General features: G+C 44.8%; 1 protein-coding gene across 2 annotated transcripts in view; it reads left to right on the forward strand.

Annotated features, from left to right (window-relative positions):
* Nucleotides 1-291: 291 nt before the first annotated feature.
* The window catches only part of LOC124622634 (regulator of nonsense transcripts 3B), an 81,787-nt gene continuing 60,713 nt past the window's right edge, over nt 292-21,365 (forward strand). For both annotated transcript variants that reach the window (XM_047148414.1, XM_047148420.1), the window contains exons 1-2: nt 292-640; nt 740-953. In XM_047148414.1, the coding sequence (XP_047004370.1) occupies nt 389-640; nt 740-953 (466 nt within the window). In that variant the 5' untranslated portion in view covers nt 292-388. The remainder of the gene's footprint in view (nt 641-739; nt 954-21,365) is intronic.

Here is a 21,365-nt window from a genome sequence, read left to right on the forward strand (position 1 = left end):
TTCCTTGCTGAAGTGTTCGCTCGCGTTAGTGAAGTATGCCATTGGCATTTTACGGCATTTCACCTATATTTTCTTCTCCGCAAGGCGAAAAGTTGGGAACTCTGATCTGTTTAACTAGCAAAGAACATCTAAGTGTTTTTTTTTCTGGAGCTATGTACAGTACAGTGTAAGAATTTTATAAATTACTGTAAACATTTTAAGATTTGCGCTATTAGATGTGAATACTGTGTATCGATTTCGTTGCCTTATAATCAGTAGCATCTTTGGACTGATATGTACATCTTAGTTTTGTGTTGCTTGTCGTGTATTTGTTATGATTGAGAGTGTCATGAAACGAGATTAGGTTAAGAGGTTGTTGCTTACGTTTAGTAAATGAGATTCGTTACAAATGTCTTCAGAGAAAGTTGGTGAGGCGAAGGATACGGAGGATTCTAAACCAAATCCATTACCATCTGTGTTGAAAACCAAATCGAAGGATGCAGTTAATGAAGAAACGAATAAGAGTAAACGTGTGGTTTTCCAGGAAAAGCCTGTCATTATCAACAAAACTGTATCAAAGAATGGAGAGAACACAAAGAACGAGTCATCTGATTTTGATAAACAGAAAGAGAAGAAAGATCGTGTTCGTCCGCCGACGAAGGCAAGACTGAGTTACTTAAATTGTAGTAGTTTGTGCTATTTACTGGAACCATCACTGCTGTTAAGTTGAAGAACCCATGTCTATATGACACTCTTACAGGTTGTTGTTCGGAGGCTTCCACCAACGATGACGCTCGACGTGTTTGTTGACCTTGTTTCGCCTCTACCAGAGCATGATTTCATTTACTTTGTTCCTGCAGACATGAGTCTGGGCAGCAATGCATTTTCGAGGGTGTACATAAATTTCGTAAACATGGCAGATCTGCTTACCTTCCATGAGCAGTTCGACAATTATGTGTTTATGGATAACAAAGGTATGTATTACCACTGTTATGTGATACCTTTCGGAACTGTATTTACAAACGCCAACCTTTATACTTTCTGCAATTTTTATCAGCCAGCGAGTTCACATTTATCTCGAGGTTAAACAGGCCTTACATATATTACTGAGTTAAAATGTGATAATGGACGTCGCTGATATCTTGTTTGCGGCGACACTGATCTGCGTCAAAGGAGGATGGTGGCTGAATCTCTTTCTGAAGTTTCACGTTTTAGTAACGAATTTATCGCCTTATCAACGTCTGTTTGGTGATGAGGAAAGTACTTATGGACTCTCTGGGGTGTTAATGGTCTGAATTGAAATAAGTGTCTTTTGCAGCGTGTAAGGTTCGTTTTGGGCACAGTAACACATTATACAAACTTGGCATATTATTACTTGCTTCAGCTTCATTTTATCAGTACTTGAGAATAATTTCCTTCGATGTCCAGAGAGATCATGCTTTGTTTTTACGGTCTCAGGTGTTAAATCTTGCCCAAGACCTTTGAAATGGAATAGTGTGTATTCTGTGAGGTATTTATATCTGACATACAGACTGCGAGAGTAGATCAGACTAAGAAATGCAGTGATGGTGATAAAAGAAACAAACAATTGGTTGAAATGAAGCTACACAAAGCGACTGATATGGGAGGAAGGGTAAATAGGTCAAAGCGTGGAAAAACAAATGTGTAAATGAGAAAAAGATGGGAGATTGAAGAGGACAGAAGAAAAACATGTCAGCTAGTGGATCTTAAAAACGTAGATGAAAACATACTGCGGAATCAGTCACCCATGTGGAGAAGCAATATCAAATGTTGAAATTATTGTATTGCAGAATGTGCTGCACTTGTTTCATGTAATTTTGTATATGAAACATGTCACCTCATTTGTAGCTCTCACTTGTGTGTGGCAGGTTTACCTGTGATGGGGCTGGAAAATGTAGTTCTGTAAAAGGAGTATGAATAAAGTTTTAGAGCAAGTGTAATCACAACACAATTTTTTTAAAGTTTTGTGATAGATTAAAAATGTTTGCCGGACCAAGACTTGAGTCCAGTACCTTTGCTTGTTACAGGGAAGTGCTCTACTGGTTGAGTATTTCTTTGTTAAACGGAAAATTTCCGAGTTTGTGTCTCGTTTCAGCAAAGAGTGTCAGCAAGTTTCAAATTAGAACATTTGGTTAATCGGTTCAAAGGCAACTGGAAAGCACTACATTTAAGACCCAGGTGCCTGTAGGTTGGCAAATGGTATTGCTCATCCGGCTATGGTCTTTCCCTTTAACAGTTGTCCATGAGTAACAAGGCTGTTTGGGGTCCACACAAAATGTGTGCTGTGGAGCATGTTCTTGCTCAAATATGAGGTATTAACTGTTGCAGGAGCCCAGAATAATTTTAGTTTTAGTGCAGTACTTGGGAGATTATTCTCCTGCTTATGCTTTTAGAATGATAATTTCCTACAGCCGTGTAGCTGTATTCGTGGATGTGTCCATACACAGAGCACAGGGATTCCACTGGTTGCTCTGTACCATCCCCCCCCTCAACCATGCCCTTTGGTTGCCACCAGATTTCACTGCTTCGCTGTCGAATTATCCACGATCTTGAGGATGTTGGAGCAAAATACATGTTGTGTGTGTGTGTGTGTGTGTGTGTGTGTGTGTGTGTGTGTGTGTGTGTGTGTGTGTGCCAAATTCCTTGTCTGTTCTGACTCCCTGGGTGTCCTTCAGTCTCTGCAATGCTTGCATTCAGCCAATAAAGTAGTCCAGGTTATCCACGGTACCCTTCTCCAGTTAACAAAGGCTAGGAAAGGGGGTGTCTTTCTGCTGGATGCTAGGGCACATGGGTATTGCGGAGAACAAAAGGGCAGATGTAGCAATCAAGGAGGCAAGTTGTGATCCTCACTTAGCTCAGTCTGCATTTCCCCCTACAAGCTGTCATCTCACTGTTGTACAGAGTCATGCATCTGTGGGAAAAAGAGTGCATGGAACTTGGCTCAAGTGGCTCTGAGCACTATGGGACTTAACTTGTGAGGTCATCAGTCCTCTAGAACTTTGAACTACTTAAACCTAACTAACCTTAGGACATCACACACATCCATCCCCGAAGCAGGATTCGAACCTGCGACCGTAGCGGTCGCGCAGTTCCAGACTGTAGTGCCTAGAACCGCTTGGCCACTCCGGCCAGCTGCATGGAACTGACAGAAAATAAGCTGCATCTAGTATAGTCCACAATGCAGCTGTGGCGTACCTTCATTGAGTGAAGCAGGTGGGATGATGTCTTCCTTACTTGTTTTTGCATAGGCCACAGCCCTACAATGCATATCTTTTTCCCCAGCCACAGGGCCCTCCAGTGTGTGGTGCTTGTGGCGTACAGATCACAGGACACCAAATATTACTAGACCATTTTATTTTTAGTCCAGAAGGTGGTGGCAGATTTACCAACAAATCTGCCATCTGGTTTATGTGACACTCAAACAAATGTGACTAAAGTTTTAAGATTTTGTGATGTGTCACATTTGTTTCCAGAAATTTTAGGAAGATGTTCCATAACGTATTAACACAGGGTGACTGGCTCACCCTTGTTTTTTGTAAGTGGTCAGTGAGTCATATTTCCCTATGGTGCTATTTTCTCTCTTTTCTCGCATTTCTTGTTTCACTTTGTTTCAGTGCCTTCAAGGTATTTTACAGACTGGCTCACCCTTGGTTATAGTATATTGTCAGCCAGTCACATTTCCCTATGCTGTTATTTTAGCTTCTTTGGCATTTTATTTGTGTTTTAATCCTAGGTATAACATCTTTAACCATTTCTCCATTGTTTTATGGCATTTTTTTGTTCTGCATTATTTGCTACCTTGAAGAGAGCTGAAAGCAGGAAGCTGTTGTCTGTGTCATGGGGAGAATAGTAGTCAGGGTGGGTCACATTTCAAGATTCCCAGAAGAAAACACGTCACTCTTGAAATTTGTAAAAGCATTTGGGGGGGGGGGGGGGGTGAGAGCATGCAGCAAAAGTGGCAGGTGCTTATGCAATTCTGTTGAGTGCAGCAGAATACACCACTGAATACAAAACGAATGTTAAATAGCAACACATCAAGTGCAACTGGGCTGCAACCAGCATCAAGTTGTTTATGGTGACCCATACCAGAATGACACATTGGTGATGGGACAACCGACAATTGATTGGTCAGTTGCTTGTCTTTTCATTCATTTAGTTTAATGAGTCAAATGAAACAACCAAATGAAAATAGTCTATGCGGCCATGTCAGGTATATGAATGTTTTCACTCACTCACCAGGTTTGAGTGGTTTCATTCGACGCAGGACAACTGATTGATACGAGTCTGTTGGATGTGGCTATATGTTTTCAGTCAGTCTCCTTATTTGAGTGATTTTATTTACACACTTTTTCAGCCTTTTGGGTTATACATGAACCAAGACTAGGATTGACAAATCTTTTTCAAGCAAATAAAGAATCTTATTTCAAGGAGATATAAATGAAAAAAATAAAGTATTTCCAAAAGTATGCATTTACTTACTTAAATACGAACTTTCATACTTGTGACATTAAATACCAATTTTGGTTTGTTTTAAAAGTTTAATATCCATTGCTGCACTGTAAATTTATGTATATATAAATGAACAATCACTTTTTAACATGTTTTTATCATCGGCTTCTTGTCTGTTTGTTTGGTACAAATTTTGCAGTTGGTTTTAAACTACTTCCCAATAAGCTAGACACTTGAAATTTTCAACACAACTCAGATCTGGATTACACTGCAATACTGGCTAGCTTTCAAGTGTAGTGTGTGGTGGAAGGTAATTTATATTTTGGTCTGTCTGTCTGTGCAGTACAAATTTTGCAACTGATTATGAATAAACTTCTCGGTAAGCTAAAGAATTGAAACTTTGAAATTTACCTCAGAACTGGAGGACAAAATGATATTAACTCACTCTATTTTCTTATGTGTGGCAGAGAGTATTTGGTGTACCACTGCCATTTCCTTGTTTTCCTGTTCCAGTCACAAATGTTTCACTGTTAAGAATGATTGCTGCTAAGCTTCTGTGTGAGCTCAATTCTCTCTAATGAGACATATGTTGCAGGAAGTAATATTTTGGTTTAATCGGTTAAAAAGAAACTGAAATAAATTGAAAATTACCAGATATGTCTGTTCTAACCTCATAAAAATTTTTGAAGTTAGTTGATAAATTTCACCCACACTAGACTAAAAATCGGAATATAACACATTTTTATATTGGACTAAAAAGTATTAAATAATCTCTCCCACCCCATACAAATTGCTAATGCTGTAAAAATAGTGTTGAAAATTTGTGCTTGTGGGTTTTTAATAGCTATGGCAACAATTGTAAAACTAAAGCAGAAAACGTGAGATGCATGGAATAGATAATAGTAAGGAGTATGGAGAATAACTGTCATTCAGAAAAATCGCTGAACAGTTCATGTCATTTGAACTGCAGTAAAACTGTTAGTGACTTAGATGAACTATTCATGCATTGATTACCTATTGCATGTGTCTTTCATTTTAAATTTTACAAGTATTGTTATACCTATTAAAAATTCAAGAGCACAAATTTTTAGGACTATCTGCACGGCATTAGGAATCTGTATGAGAGCAGGAAAAATTATTTAATATATTTTATCCATTTTAAAAATGTGGTATGTTAAAAGGTTTTTTATGTGATTATTTATTTTTAATTTAAATTTATTGAAGCTCTCTTTCTGTCTTCCCACTCATCTCTCTTTTTCAGTAAATGCTGAGATGACATGGACATAAACCGCATATGGTACATTTTTTTTGATCAGTTGCATTTTAATCATATACTGCCACTTGTAAGAAATATTTTTTCGCATAAAGTATTTGCCGTAATTCATTAAAATCCTTTGAATTTCTTTGATCGATATTGTTTAATAGTATGAATTGTCTTTGCAGATATAGTATATTGCATGAATTTATCTTCAGGATCACATCTTACTTATTTGTAAGATTTCTTCCATTTATATACAGGTTTATTACAAATGATTGAAGCGATTTCACAGCTCTACAATAACTTTATTATTTGAGATATTTTCACACTGCTTTGCACACACATACAAAAACTCAAAAAGTTTTTTTAGGCATTCACAAATGTTCGATATGTGCCCCTTTAGTGATTCGGCAGTCATCAAGCCGATAATGAAGTTCCTCCCACACTCGGCGCAGCATGTCCCCGTCAATGAGTTCGAAAGCATCGTTGATGCGAGCTCGCAGTTCTGGCACGTTTCTTGGTAGAGGTGGTTTAAACACTGAATCTTTCACATAACCCCACAGAAAGAAATTGCATGGGGTTAAGTCGGGAGAGCGTGGAGGCCATGACATGAATTGCTGATCATGATCTCCACCACGACCGATCCATCGGTTTTCCAATCTCCTGTTTAAGAAATGCCGAACATCATGATGGAAGTGCGGTGGAGCACCATCCTGTGGTACGTTTAGCTCCCTGCTTGCTTTATTCGCCGACTTCCGTGGGCTACGCGTGAAACTTGCCCGCACGCGTTCAACCGTTTCTTCGCTCACTGCAGGCTGACCCGTTGATTTCCCCTTACAGAGGCATCCAGAAGCTTTAAACTGCGCATACCATCGCCGAATGGAGTTAGCAGTTGGTAGATCTTTTTTGAACTTCATCCTGAAGTGTCGTTGCACTGTTATGAATGACTGATGTGAGTGCATTTCAAGCACGACATACGCTTTCTCGGCTCCTGTCGCCATTTTGTCTCACTGCGCTCTCGAGCGCTCTGGCGGCAGAAACCTGAAGTGTGGCTTCAGTCGAACAAAACTTTATGAGTTTTTCTACGTATCTGTAGTGTGTCGTGACCATATGTCAGTGAATGGAGCTACAGTGAATTTATGAAATCGCTTCAATCATTTGTAATAGCCCTGTATATGACTGTCATTCGTAAGTATGTATGTTTATGTAATATTTAAGGCTTCTTTATTTTCATCAGGCTTTTGGTACGTCAGAATCACATGCAATATTTTTTGTTCCCATGAAGTGGTACAAATGAATAAAATACATTTATAAATTCCAAACCTTGCAGTTCTAATAACAGTCGAAACACAATAATCTTTACGACGCTAGGCAAGGGTACCACTAAAGGTAGTCTTATATGTGTTTAAATGTATCTATGTAATAACGTTCATAAGTAGATAAGTTTTTCATGTTGTAAGTGTTTTTGTGTCATGTAGATGAGGCTTAAATGGGTACCTCACTCAGCATTCACCTAGACGAATGTGGAAAAACTGCATAAAAACCATGCTCAGGTTAGCTGGTGAAAGCAATTTGATGTAATGGGGAATCGAACTGAAATGGCTCTTGCCTTCCAACTCTGGCATACAGTGAGCAGTCGCACTTTTAAAATAATGCCGTAAAATTAATAAGTTGAATTACATCTTGTACCCATGTTCTAACAAACTTATTCAATGTTACTTTGAGCACACATATATTTCAGCTAAAGGGAAAAGTTATAATTTTGCAACATTATGAAGAGAATAGTTGCTATTCGTCATATAACGGAGATGCTGAGTCGAAGATAGTCACAACGAAATAACTGTCACACAGTAAGGTTTTGGTCAATAAGGCCTTTGTCAAACCCCCTCCCCCCAACAACACACACACACACACACACACACACAGACGCAATTCACACAAACACGACCACAATCTCTGGCAGCTGAAGCCAGTCTACAAATAGCAGAGCGTGATGGGAGAGGCAACTGGGTGAGGGTAAGGCAGGGGCTGGAGCAGAGAGGGTGAGGGATAGCAGGGAAGTGCGGGAGATGGTAAAGTGCTACTGCAGTAGCACACAGGGCGAGGTGTAGAGAGGATAGGGCAGCTAGGTGCAGTTGGGAGGTTAGACGGAGGGCAGGGAGAGAGGGTCGGGGGGAGTGGAGGGGGGGGGGGGGCAGAAAAGGAGACAATTTAAAAGACTGCATGCGTTGGTGGAATAGAGGGCTGTGTAGCATTGAAACAGGAACAGGGAAGAATCTAGATGGGTAAGGACAATGGCTAACAAAGGTTGAAGCCAAGAGGGTTCCAGGAACATAGGATATACTTCAGGGAGAGTTCCTACATGCGCAGTTCGGAAAAGCTGGCGTTGGTGGGAAGGATCCAGATGGCAAAGACTGTGAATCAGTCATTGAAATCAAGAAAGTCCTGTTGGGCAGCATGCTTAGCAACAGGGTGGCCCAGTTGTTTTTTGACTATAGTTTCTCGGTGGCCACTCATGCAGACAGACAGCTTGTTGGTTGTCATGCCCATGGAGAATGCAGCACATTGATTGCAGCTTAGCTTGTAGATCACATGACTGGTTTTACAGGTAGTGCTGCCTTTGATGGGATAGGTAATGTATGTGACCAGACTGAAGTATATGGCGGTGGGACAATGTATGGGACACATCTTGCATCTAGGTTAATTACAGGGATATGAACCATGAGGCAAGGGATTAGGAGCAGGGGTTTAGTTGGGATGGATGAGGATAATGTATAGATTCAGAGGGTGGTAGGAAGGATAGTGAGTAGGACATTTCTCATTTCAGTGCACAATAGGAGGTAGTTGAAACCCTGGCAGAGAATATATAAGGGGCGTTCAAAAATAAAGAGCCGGAGTCTGGAATGCGCAAACCGGTGACAGGAGGGTAATATCGTGGCATGTGTAATGAGGTGTGGTTCCGACAAGAGTGTGGAAGTTCACAGCCCATTGCTAGACGGCACGCGTGGACACCACGTGACTATACAGAGCTAGCAGCAGCATGCATAAATCATCCAACACTGCCAGTCGCATTGCAGTGACATGGAGACGTCAACAGAAGAGCAAAGAGGTGTTGTTCGTTTCCTGACAGCAAAAGGAATGTCGAATGTCGCAAGTGTACGGTGAACACTGCATGTCCCTTGCAAGGGTCAAGTCATGGCACAAGTGCTTCAGGGAAGGACGGGTGTCGTTAGCTGGAGCACCACACTGCATTACCGATGACATCATCCTGCTGGTGGATGCACTCATTACCTAGGACCACCGAATGACATTGAAAGCCATAACTGCCGTGGTCGGATTGAGCATCGGAGGTGTTCACACCATCATGAAGGAATAACTGTCCATGCGCGAAGTGTGTGCCCAGTGGGTGCCCCACAGTCTTCAACCACACCAGAAAGCATGTTGAATGGCCCACTGTCTTGCTCATCTGCAGCACTATGCTCGGGAAGGGAATGGATTCCTGGCATGAATGGTGGCTGGAGATGAGTCATAGTGTCATCACTTCCAACTAGAATCAAAACAAAGTCTCCAGTGGAAACATCCAGGATCAAAACTACCAAAAAAGATCCAAGGCCATCCACACGATTGTAGGAAAGGTTACTCTGATGATCTTCTTTGACCGAGATGACCCCTTTCTGATTCACTTCCTGCAGCATGGGACCAGTGTTACTTGCAAACCTTGACCACCCTTTGCCAAGCAATCAAATCGAAATGACCAGGCAATCTCACCTGTGGGGTCATTCTGCTCCACGACAATGCAAAGCTTTATACAGCCAACACATCCACAACACTCCTGCAGAAATTTAAATGGGAGGTTCTCAGCCACTCTCCATACAGCCCGTACCTTTCTCTTTGTGATTACGCCATGGTCCCATTAAAATGGCTCTGAGGGACAAAAGATTCACCACGGACAATGACGTCCAGCTATACCTGTGGAAATGTTTAACATCGCAGCCCTGGGAATTTTATGAAACAGCCATTCACCGTCTTGTGTCACATTGGGGCAAGTGTCTCAACAGCTAGGGTCAATACTTGTAACATACAGGTACTGGTTCCTGTTATTACGCCTCTGGCCCATTTCTTTTTGAACGCCACTTATATTTCAGTACATCCAGTTCTGTGTGGCCTGAGTCATGAAGGTAATACTCCTCTGTGACCAGGCTGTGGTACTTTGGGAGGTGGTTGTTACTGGAAAGATAAAGCGTGGAAGATCTGTTTTTGTACAAGGTTGTGAGGGGGAGGTAATTACAGTGTTACAGTGAGTTTTGAGAGGGGCCGCTTGTCACTGCAGATGTGACGGCCACAGGTGTCTAGGCTGTATGGCAGGAACTTCTTGTTATGGAATGGGTAGCAGCTGTCAATGTGGACATATTGTTGGTGGTTGGTAGGTTTGATATGGACAGAGGTACTGACGTAGCCATGTTTGCTGTGGAGGTCAACATTGAGGAAGGTGGCTTGTTGGGTTGTGTGGGACCAGGTGAAGCGAATGGGGGAGAAGGTGTTGAGGTTCTGGAGAAATGTGGATAGGGTGACCTCACCCTCAATCCAGATAACAAAGATGTCACTAGTTAATCTGAACCAGGTGGGTTTAGGATTCTGGGTGTTTAGGAAGGTTTCCTCTAGATGACCCATGAATAGATTGGCATAGGATAGTGCCATGCGGGTGCCCATACCTGTACTCCAGAATTGTTTGTAGGTTACACCTTCAAAGGAGAAGTAATTATGGGTGAGGATATAGTTGATAATGGCGACTAGGAAAGAGGTTGTTTGTTTGGAATCTGTTGGGTGTTGGGAAAGGTATTGTTCAATAGCGGTAAGGCCAGGGCATTAGGGACGTTTGTGTAAAGGGAGATGGCATCATTAGTGACGAGCTGGGCACCGTATGACAAAGGAGCAGGTACTGAGGGGAGTCGGTGGAGGATAGGTTGCGGGTAATAGGCTGAAGGTGTTGGTATACAAGAGCAGAGTGTCTCTCAGTGGGGGCACAGTAGCCGGGCACAGTAGGTTGTCCTGGGTGGTTGGGTTTGTGGACTTTAGGAAGCCTGTTGAAGGTAGAAGTGCAGGGTAGTGGTAGGGGTGAGGAGCAAGATGGACTCCTGGAAGAGATTATTGGATGGGCCTAAGGATTTGAGGAGAGACTGCAGATCCTGCTGAATTTCTGGAACGGGATCACTGTGGTGCACTTTTTGGCGAATGAATTTGACAGCTGGTGAAGTCCTTCTGCCAGATAATCCTTGTGGATCAAGACAACAGTGGTGGAGCCTTTGTCAGCATGTAGGATTATGAGGTTGGTATCAGTTTTTAGGTGGTGAATTGCAGTTCTTCCTGCCGATCTAAGGTTAGTTTGCTTGTTGAAGAATTTGGGGAATGATGGTGAAGCAATGTTCAAGGTTAGAAATTCTGGAAATTTAACAGGGGGTGCTTTGGAGGCAGTGGGGATGGGTCATGGTTGAATGGAGGACTGAAATTAGTCAGGCAGGGTTCAGAATTGGTCTTGAATGTGATTGGTAGGGCTGATGGCGAAAAAGTGTTTCCACTGTAGGGACTGTGAGAAGTAGAAAAGGTCTTTAATAAGTCCTGTATGATTGAATTTGGGAGTGGGGCAAAAGGTGAGGCCTTTGGAAAGGACTGATATTTCTACAGGGATAAGGCTTTTGGAGGAAATGTTGATGACTGTGTTTTTGGTCTGTTTGGGTTCTTGATTCTGATTGGTGGTGGGAGTGTTGGAGGGTGGAATAAATGTAGTACGTCTGCGAGACAGTGTTTGTCAGCTATGTGGGGGAGGTTTGGAGGTTATTGTAGAGGCGGTAGACAGTGGTAGTCCAAGGTGGGAGGAGGAAGTGAGCAGGATGGAGAGTTTCTTTGAGGTGATGTTGTGCATGCTGCTCTAGTTCCTGGAGGGCAAGAGTTTCAATGTGTGTAATTAGATCAAAGTCATTGGGATTTCATAGCACAATAATGTTGCGGGTGGAGAGAAAGTATTGCAAGGTGGTTTGGGCTTGATTGATGTGGTTTTGCAGGACTGTGTTGGTGAGGGCTAAGTTTTTATGGAATCTGAACAGATGGAGGTCATTGTGGAAGGAAGGAGATGGGTAATTTTATGGTAAGGCCATTTTGAGGGGGGGGGGGGATTCCATGAACCAAGCAACAACGCAGGAACAGTATGTGGGACTGTGTTCTGGCTACGGATAAAGAAATGTTTCTGTATTGATGCAGATAGAAGGAGCAAGGATCCATGGTGATGGAAAAAACGTGAAAAAATATCTAAATAACTGTAAAATTACGTCTGAAAAAATTCTCAAAAAACACCCAAATGTGTGAGAAAAATCACGAAAAGGATGGAAAGAGAGCAAGCAAGAACAAATCTGACAGAGTACATCAATAGAAAAAGGTGTGAAGTCACAAAGAGATTAAAGAAAAAATATAATTAAAAAAAGTTACTGTGTGTTGCAGGTCTGTGGGTGGATAACTGTGAAGAAGGGGACAGCATATGTGACTGGATTAAAGGTGAAATTAGTAGGTGCAAACTGGAATACAGAGGTGAAGGGGACAGGTTGGGGTGGGGTTGGTAGGATGTGATAGGGGATCGTGTGGCACAGGAAAGGTGTTTGAAAATATGGAAGAGTGACACAGGGAGGGAGATCAATTTCAAGGTAAAGGATTAATGATATCAGCGGAAGTAATGTGGGATATAAGATGCTGCATCATCAATCTGCTTGGTCTTGTAGCCATCTGTTGTCCACGGCTGAGACGGTTGTTACAGTGTGGCTTGTAGGTTGTATGTGCAGACAAGAGAAACACAGGAACGAAGAGAAAGAAGGACAAACATTGGTTATACTAGTTCATTAGAAAATACTAACAGAGGAAAACGGCACTGGTTTAGGATGGAAGAAAAGCTGTCAGGCAAAATCAGGCAGTGGAAAATCCAGGATGGAATTTGACAATATTGTGAAAATGATAGTTGCTACTCACCATACAGCTAAGATGCTGAGTCGCAGGTGGCACAACAAAAAGACTGTCACACAACGGAATAAGCTTTCAGCCAACAATGCCCTTTTCAAAGCAGACGAAACACACACTCATGCAAATGAACACACATGCACACGACCACGGTCTCTGGCGACTGAAGCCACCTTACAAAACTCTCCACTCTGCTCACTTCCTACTCCCGCCTTGGACTGCCACATTCCACTGTTTCTACAACCACCTCCAAACCTCCCCCACATCCCCTCACAACTGACAAACACTGTCTGGCAGACCTATTACCTTTAACTCACCCTCCAATACTCCAACCCAACACCACAAAGAATCCAGAACCTAAGCAGACCTGGAACACAGTCACAAACATTTCCTCCAAACGCCTCATCCCTGTAGAAATATCAGTCGTTTCCAAGGGCCTCACCTTTTGTCCCATTACCAAATTCAACATGCAGGACTTCTTAAAGATTTTCTCTCCTTCCCCAGGTCCATACAGTGGAAACACTTTTTCGCCACCAACCCTACCAGTCAGATTCAACCAAAGATCAATGTTGAAGCCTGCCTGTCTCAGTTCAGTTCTCTATCCAGCCGTGACCTACCCCCACTGCCCCCAAATCACACCCCTGTCAACTTTCCAGAATTTCTTAACCTAGAACCTTGCATCACCGTCATTCCCCAAATCCCTCAACATGCAAAATAACATTAGATCCACAGAAAAAAAAACTGCAATCCATCATCTAAAAACTGATCCCAAACTTACTATCCTACCTGCTGACAGAGGCTCCACCACTGTTGTCTTGAACCACAAAAAGATTATGTGGCAGGAGGACTGCACCCCCACCCCCTTTGCCAGGGGGCTCACGGTTCTTTTGTGAATCGAATGCGTTGCACATGGGTCCCCGAGCTATTGCAGACAATTTTTCCTTCCCTGGCTGCATTTCCTTCACCCTGCCCTCCCTCCTTCCCTGTTGCTTCATCCTTCCCCTCTCTCGGTGTTCTGATTTATATCAACCTGGCTATCCACCTGGTTCCCTGTATTGCTTGCAGTTATTTTCCTTCTGTCTGTTCTTTCATCCTTTTTGGTGTTTAGATCTCTGCTTGAGGTTTGATCTCCACTTCTAAACTTTCTGTTTTTAGTTTGAGCCATTTGGGGAAGCACTCCCTCCCTAGCATCTACGGTGTGGATTCCTCTCCCCCCTTCCTTTTCCTCTCCATTCCCCACTGTAACCCCCTTCCACGCTGCCAGATCACCAGCATGAGGAGCCAGTCCAAGTGGTGGGGCTGTTATGTACCCATCTGGCTGAGTCCCCTGGCAACACAGGGATCACACTACTGATATCTGAACTGTTCCCTCCCATGTATGCTAAGGAGTGGTTGCTTGTCTTCTTGGAGCACTGGAACTCCCGGAAACAGCTGCCGTGCCAGACGTCCCTTGCTGTGGCTGGATGGCACCCATGGGGAGAGCCCCAGATCGGATTGGGTGGTATCTGGGAAGATGCTTGGCACATGAAGCATATCAAGCTACAATGATCTGGCCGTTCTCAAATGGCCGTCTCTTCAAATGGTGTAGGATCCTTGAATGCTGTTTCGTATGACCCAGCAGCCTTCCCTTCCCTGGCTACACCTTGGAAGGAGGACCAGGCTGACCATCTTGGGATGAAACACTTTCCCTGCTACCTTGTCTGTACTACGACTGATAGGGACAAAGCCACTGCCAAAAAGCCATTGTTTTTTGTGGAGAATATCAAGGAAAAGTTTGGTGAAGTGGAGTCTCTGAGTAAGATGCAGTAGGACCCCCCTGTTGATCAAAGTTGCTTCTGCCACCCAGTCTGCAGTTCTTCATGCCTGTGATAATCTTGGCAATTTCCTGGTGTCTGTTTCCTCACCAGTCTCTGAATATCATTCAGGGAGCGATTTTTCATAGGGGCCTCATCCTGCAAACTGATGACAAACCGGAGTTAACCTGGAACGACACAGTTTCAACATGTACAGAAGGGTCGCAAAGACAGTGCCCCCCCCCCCCCCCCCCCCGCCCCCCGAATACCGGCACCTTCGGTCTAGCTTTCGAGGGGGATACCCTCCCAGAGGAGGTCAAGGTTACGTGCTACATATGTGACGTAAGCCGCATGTCCCACCACCCATGTGGTGCTTTCGGTGTTTGCATTTTGGGCATATGTCTTCCTGCTGTATGGTGGGCCCTCTGTGTTGTGACTGTGGACACCCACTCCATGAGGGAAGCCCTTGTGTTCTGCCGCCTGTGTGTGTCAGTTGTCAGGACGGACACTCCCCTCGCTCGCCGGATTGTCCAGCTTACAAGAATACAAGTTCCTGGCTCGCCTGTCTTATGCTGAGGCTCGCCAAAAATATGAGAGACTCCATCCAGAGTCACTATTGTCAACTTTTGCCCCCTTGTACCTCTTCCTTACCCTAGCCCTGTACCCCTCTGCCCATCCCCTCCCCTGCAGTTTCCACAACCTCTCATCTGGGAGCCACTCCCCCTCCCCAGCCGAAGAAGTGCTCCCCTTCTTCGTCACGGGCTGGCATTTGGGCTCCTCTCTCAAGCAAGCAGCCTCCTACCACCTCTCGGCCACGAGAGACCCAATCTGTGCGTCCCAAGATTGTCTGTTCTCTTTCGGTTCTGGATCTTGCAGATGCCTGTACTCCCTCCATGCTCTGTCCCCTTCTACCTCTGAAAGATAAGAAGAAGAAACATAAGTTCTAAGGCAATGCCTGCCCCTCCCCGGTGTCCCTGGAGGTGCCATCTTCCCCATCACAACCTGAGTCTGACATCTTATTTGTGGATGTCACCCCATCCTTGTTGGTGACTACTACTGACTGAGTGACATGACTTTTTCTCGGCTTCTTTATGTCTAATGTGGACTCTTGCCAGACGATCATCCTGTGGAATTGCGACGGATACTATCATCAACTACCAGAAATACAACATCTTGTCTCCTCCTATTCTGTGTTCTGTCTTGCTCTTCAAGAAATGCTCTTCTGCGATGACCACTCTCCAGCATTTGTGGTTATTGGGCATTCCGTCAGAACCATGCTGGCCCCGAGGTAGCAACTGGCGGGGTGTGCACTTTAGTTCGCTCTGATGTCATTAGGGACTGGATCCAACTATGTACCATCTTGGAAGCAATAGCAGTTAGAGTGCAAACAACTCTGGCAATCACCATTTGCAATGTCTACCTCCCTCCAGGTAGGCAGGTTCCTCACGTTAAACTATTTACCTTAATCCAGCGACTCCCACTCCCATTTCTCCTCCTTTTGGACTTCAATGCCCTTCTCCCACTGTGGAGGAGTGCCACTTCAATGGGTAGGGGTCTCCTGATTGACCAACTTATTTCATACCTCGATTTGTCTCTCCTCAATGATGTTTCCCTTACTCATTTCAGTGCTGCTCATGGCACCTTTACTGCTATTGATCTCACGATCTCCTCCCCTGCTCTTGTTGCTTCCTTACCTTGGTCATCCCATGATGACTTTTGTGACAGTGACCACTTTCTGGTGATTCTATCATTCCCCTGCTGCCATCAGGCAGACAGGCCCCCACATTGTGCATTCTGCAGGCCAGTTGGCCTTTATATACATCTGCTGTGCACTTCGACACCTCCCTCTCGAATTTCATTGATGTCATCGTGCAAGGCATCTCTGCCACTTTCTTCATCCTGTTGGCACTGCTGCCCCCCTATCCACAGGTGTCTCTCGTCATCGACCAGTACCGTAGTGGACCAAGTATGTAGCAGTTGCTGTCCAAGCCCAGTGACGGGCACTGTAACGATTTAAGAGATGCCCTTAACAGACCAGCCTCCTTGCCTTTAAGCGTCTCCATGCTAAGGCTCGTTACCTTATTATGCAGAGTAAAAAGGAATGCTGGGAGCACTATGTTTTTTTCCGTGGGAACATTTGCCTTTTAATCACAGGTTTGGTCAAAGCTCTGTAGCCTTCTGGGCCACCAGTGAAAGTCAACTGTCCAGGATCTTAACCTCCAAGGCTCTCTGTCCATTGATCCATTGGTCCTTGCAGAACACCTAGCAACACACTATGCAGTAGTATCAGCATCCTCTTCCTACCTTTCTCTGGCAGAAACGCCAAATTGGACAGACACTCCTCTGTTTCCGGCCGCACCCCGCTGAGCACTATAATGAACCCTTCGTTGAATGGGAATTCTTGCAGGTTCTTACAAGACATGGCCCCACACCCAGATTCCATCAACAACCAGATGATCCAACACTTAGACATTCCCCAGAGGCAACATCTCCTCAAGGTCTTGAACCGCATTTGGTTCACAGTTGCTTTCCTGTCACAATGGCAAGACAGTGTAGTTACTCCCATCTTTAAGCCTTGGAAGAACCCAACATCTCTCGACAGCCACCACCTGATTAGCCTGACGAATGTGCTTCGTAAACTGCTCAAGAGAATGGTTAGCTTCAGTTTATGTTGGGTACTCCAATCGTGGGGCCTTTTGTCCCCATATCATTGTGACTTCGGGCAGGATGACCTCCAACTGACCATTTACTCAGATTGGAAATAGCCATCCAACAGGCTTTTACTCACCACCGGCACCTTTTCATGGTCTTCTTTGACCTGCATTCGGCATTTAACATGGCTTGGTGTTATCAAATTTTAGTTACCCACCATGACTGGGATGTCTGTGCCCCCCTTCCAATTTTTATCCAAGGGTTTTTATCGCACCGGCTCTTCCGGGTTCAATTTGGCACTTCACTCAGTGCGTCTCGGATTCAGGAGAACAGTATCCCACAGGGTTCTGTGCTAAGTGTCACACTCTTCCTCATAGCCATCAGCGGGCTTGTCACCTCTGTTGGGCCTGTGGTTAGCCCGGTGTTGTACATTGAAGATTTTGCATCTGGTGCAGCTCCCACTCAGTAGCATCTGTTGAGTGCCGGCTCCAAGGTGCCATCCGATGGGCCTCTGCATGGGCCATCTCCCATGGCTTCCAGTTTTCTCCCTCTAAAATGCAGTTTATACATTTTTGTCGTCGGCTCACAGTACACCCCGATCTAGAACTTTATTTAGGTGACCTGCTCCTCGATGTTGTAGCACAGTCCCATTTCTTGGGCCTTATTCTTGATAAAAAGTTAACAGGGCTGCCCATATTTGCCACTTGAAGACTACATGCACAGCGGAAGCTTAATGCTCTCCCCTTCCGGGCCCACACATCTTCGGATGCAGACCGTACCACTCTTCTCCATCTTTACCATACTCTGGTCTTGGTCAGACTAGAGTATGGTAGTCAGGTTTATGGCTCAGCAGCTCGTTCCACTTTGCAACTACTTGACCCTGTTCACTGTTGTGGGGTGCATCTGGCTATTGGTGCCTTTCCCACTAGTCCCATTGACAGTCTCCTCACAGAAGTGGAGATTCCCCCTCTACAAATATGACGGAACCAACTCCTGGTATCTTATGCAGTCGCCATTTGCCAATTCCCGGGCCATTCCATGTACCCTGTCCTCTTCACAAACGAGGGATGTCTCCCTCTCACAATCGCCCATTGGTGGGCATGCGTCTCACATCCTCTCATTGGGATATCCATTTCCACTCACAGGAATGCATCCCGTGTATTTCCTTGCATACACCACCTTGGATGGTGTCTATATCATGGATTAGGACCGACCTTTTCCAGGTCCTAAAGTCTCCATCGTCCCTATGATTTGTAGCGTTTTCTATGTGCCATCCTTGCTGAGTTCCAGGGTGCTACCATCTTCTACCTTGCTGGTTCCTGGACAATTGATAATGTGGGATATGCTTTCATGTCTCCTACTGGCTTAGAACACCATTTATTGCTGGAATCATGTAGTGTGTTCACAGCAGAGCTTCTAGCCATTCATAGAGCCCTCCATTTTGTTTTTCAGGCCTCCCTCCACACTGTTTTAATTTTTCAGACTCAGTGAGCAGCCTCCAGGCTATCAATCAATGGTCTCTGCTATCTGTGACCTTCTCTCTGCCCTTGGCCTTGCTGGCTGCTCATTTGTCTTTCTCTGGGTCCCAGTCATGTGGGCATCCCAGGGAATGAACAGGCTGACCACCTGGCTACAGCAACAGATACTTAATCCCTATTCCCTTTCATGATTCTGGCTGTGGATATGCAGATCTATGTCAAATCTCTCTTTGTCCAAGGGAGTGGAATGACATCTGGTGCACTACGGCTCATAATAATAAACTCTGCACAATCAAGGAGTTTACTGCAGTTAGGTGTTCTTCCTTCTGCTCCTCTCACAAGGAGTCCACTGTTTTATGCCGTCTATGCATTGGTCATACCAGACTTTCCCATTGTTTCCTCCTGTGTAACAAATCAACCCCATAGTGTGTTTGTGGAGCCAGGCTGGCAGTATCCCTCGTATTGGTGGAATGTCCCCTGCTTTTAGCCTTTAGTGCTAAGTATAGTCTTCCCAATTCCTTAATTTTAATATCAGCAGACAATTGATGGATGGTTGAACTTATCCTCGATTTCCTCTGTGGAAGTGGTTTTTATTCTGAGATATAAGATTTTGTTTTACTCCTGGAGCAGAGGAAGGGTGATTTTGGTTACAATCTCTCTTCATGTCTTCTCGGTCTGGGATCCCACAACTACTCCCCCATGGAAGGACAGCCCCTTTTTTCAAGTTTTTAGGTTCAGTCTCAGCTTTTATGCCTTTTATTGTGTGTGTTTTAACTTAATTATTTTATAATTTGACTACCTGATTGGATCCGTCCACTTTTAGCGGACTCTCTTTCTTCTGTGAGTAAATTCAGAATTGTGGGACTGTGCCCTCACCATTTGGTCTCATAAACCCTCTCAATTAATCAATCAGTCATCAGTCAATCAATCAATGTATCAATCAAGGACTCCACCAACTTCAGATTCATCCACCTACAAACTGTGCCACAGTGACCCCATTCCAGAAATCCAGCAGGACCTCCAGTCTCTCCTCAAATCCTCCCCCCCCCCCTCCTCCCTGCGGGCCCAGGGGTAAGAATAGGCTTGAGGTATTCCTGCCTGTCGTAAGAGGCAACTAAAAGGAGTCTCACACATTTCGGCATTTATGTGATAGTCCCTTGTAGGGTTTGACCTCCATTCTTCAAAATTTTTCCGACAAGCACGCCTCGCTTTCTGCGCCGATGATGACCAAGGACTAGTTTGCACCTGATATCCAGCACAGTAGCCAGTCCATTGTGGTGGGGCCACCATGTACCCTGTTGGTTATAGCCCCCTGACAACACAGGGATCGCTCTGCTGATGCCTGTGCCGTTAACTCCCCACGTATGCCAAAGAGTAGATGCCTGTCACCCTGGGGCATTCCCTTCCCAGGTTTCTGCTAGTGGGAAAGAAGACACCCGCCAGTGGCTGAAGAGCCCAGAAGCAGCTGGTTGTAGGACTTCACACTCACCCTCAGTCCTGGAGACTGGATCAGTGAAATCCTGCCAGCCCGGGAAACCCAAGGAGCAGCGAGAAAAATAAAAAAAAAAAAGGTCCCCAAGACCAAGAGAATTGCAGTGGCACCCACACCAACACTACCTACAAGCTCTGCGTCTGTGAACGAGGTAGAGCTTCTGGCATCTGCTGAGGACCTAGATCTTGCTGGACCCTTAGACACAATGGATATAGACTGCTCAGGCGACTGGCGTAAACTGCCCCACTGAATGTTCCATGCCTTCCCATTCTCACGGTGATGTCATCCTTCAGTGGAATTGCGGCGCTTTTTTCCACCGCCTGTCTGAGCTACGGCAGCTGTTAAGATTTACACCTACTTTCTGCATTGCCCTCTGGGAAATCTGGTTCCCGACAATGCGTACCCCTGCCCTCCGTGGCTATAAGGCATACTACAGGAACCTTAGTGACTATAATCGAGTGTCAGGTGGAGTTTGCGTTTATGTCTTAAATTCAGTCTGTAGTGAAACTGTGCCCCTTCAAACCCCTCTTGAAGCTGTGGCTGTCGGAATAAGGATGACCCAGGAAATAACTGTCTGCAATGTATATCTTCCTCCAGATGGTGCAGTATTCCTGAATGTATTAACTGCACTGATTGACCAACTCCCTAAACCTTTCCTACTTTTGGGAGACTTTAACGCCCATAACCCCTTGTGGGGTGGCACCGTGCTTACTGGCCGAGGCAGAAATGTCGAAAATTTACTGTCACAATTCAACTTCTGCCTCTTAAATACTGGGGCTACCACACATTTCAGTGTGGCTCATGGTAGTTACTCAGCCATTGATTTATCAGTTTGCAGCCCAGGACTTCTCCCATATATCCATTGGAGAGCCCATGATGACCTGTGTGGTAGTGACCACTTCCCCAACTTCCTGTCACAGCCCTGGCATCAGGCTGACAGCCGCATGCCCAGATGGGCTTTAAACAAGGCGGACTGGGAAACTTCCACCTCTGCTGTCACCATTGAATCTCTCCCACACGGTAACATCGATGTAATGGTTGAGCAGGTGGCTACAACTATCGTTTCTGTGGCAGAAAACACAATCCCTTGCTCTTTAGGGTGGCCCCAGCGAAAGGCAGTACCTTGGTGGTTGCCGTAAGTCACTGTAGCATTCAAGGGGGTGTCAGCGAGCTCTACAGTGGCATAAGTGGCACCCTTCCCTGGAGCACCTCATAGCCTTTAAACGGCTCCGTGCGTGTGTTCG

This window comes from Schistocerca americana, chromosome 1 (genome assembly GCF_021461395.2).
Source record: "Schistocerca americana isolate TAMUIC-IGC-003095 chromosome 1, iqSchAmer2.1, whole genome shotgun sequence".
Taxonomy (NCBI): Eukaryota; Metazoa; Arthropoda; class Insecta; order Orthoptera; family Acrididae; genus Schistocerca; species Schistocerca americana.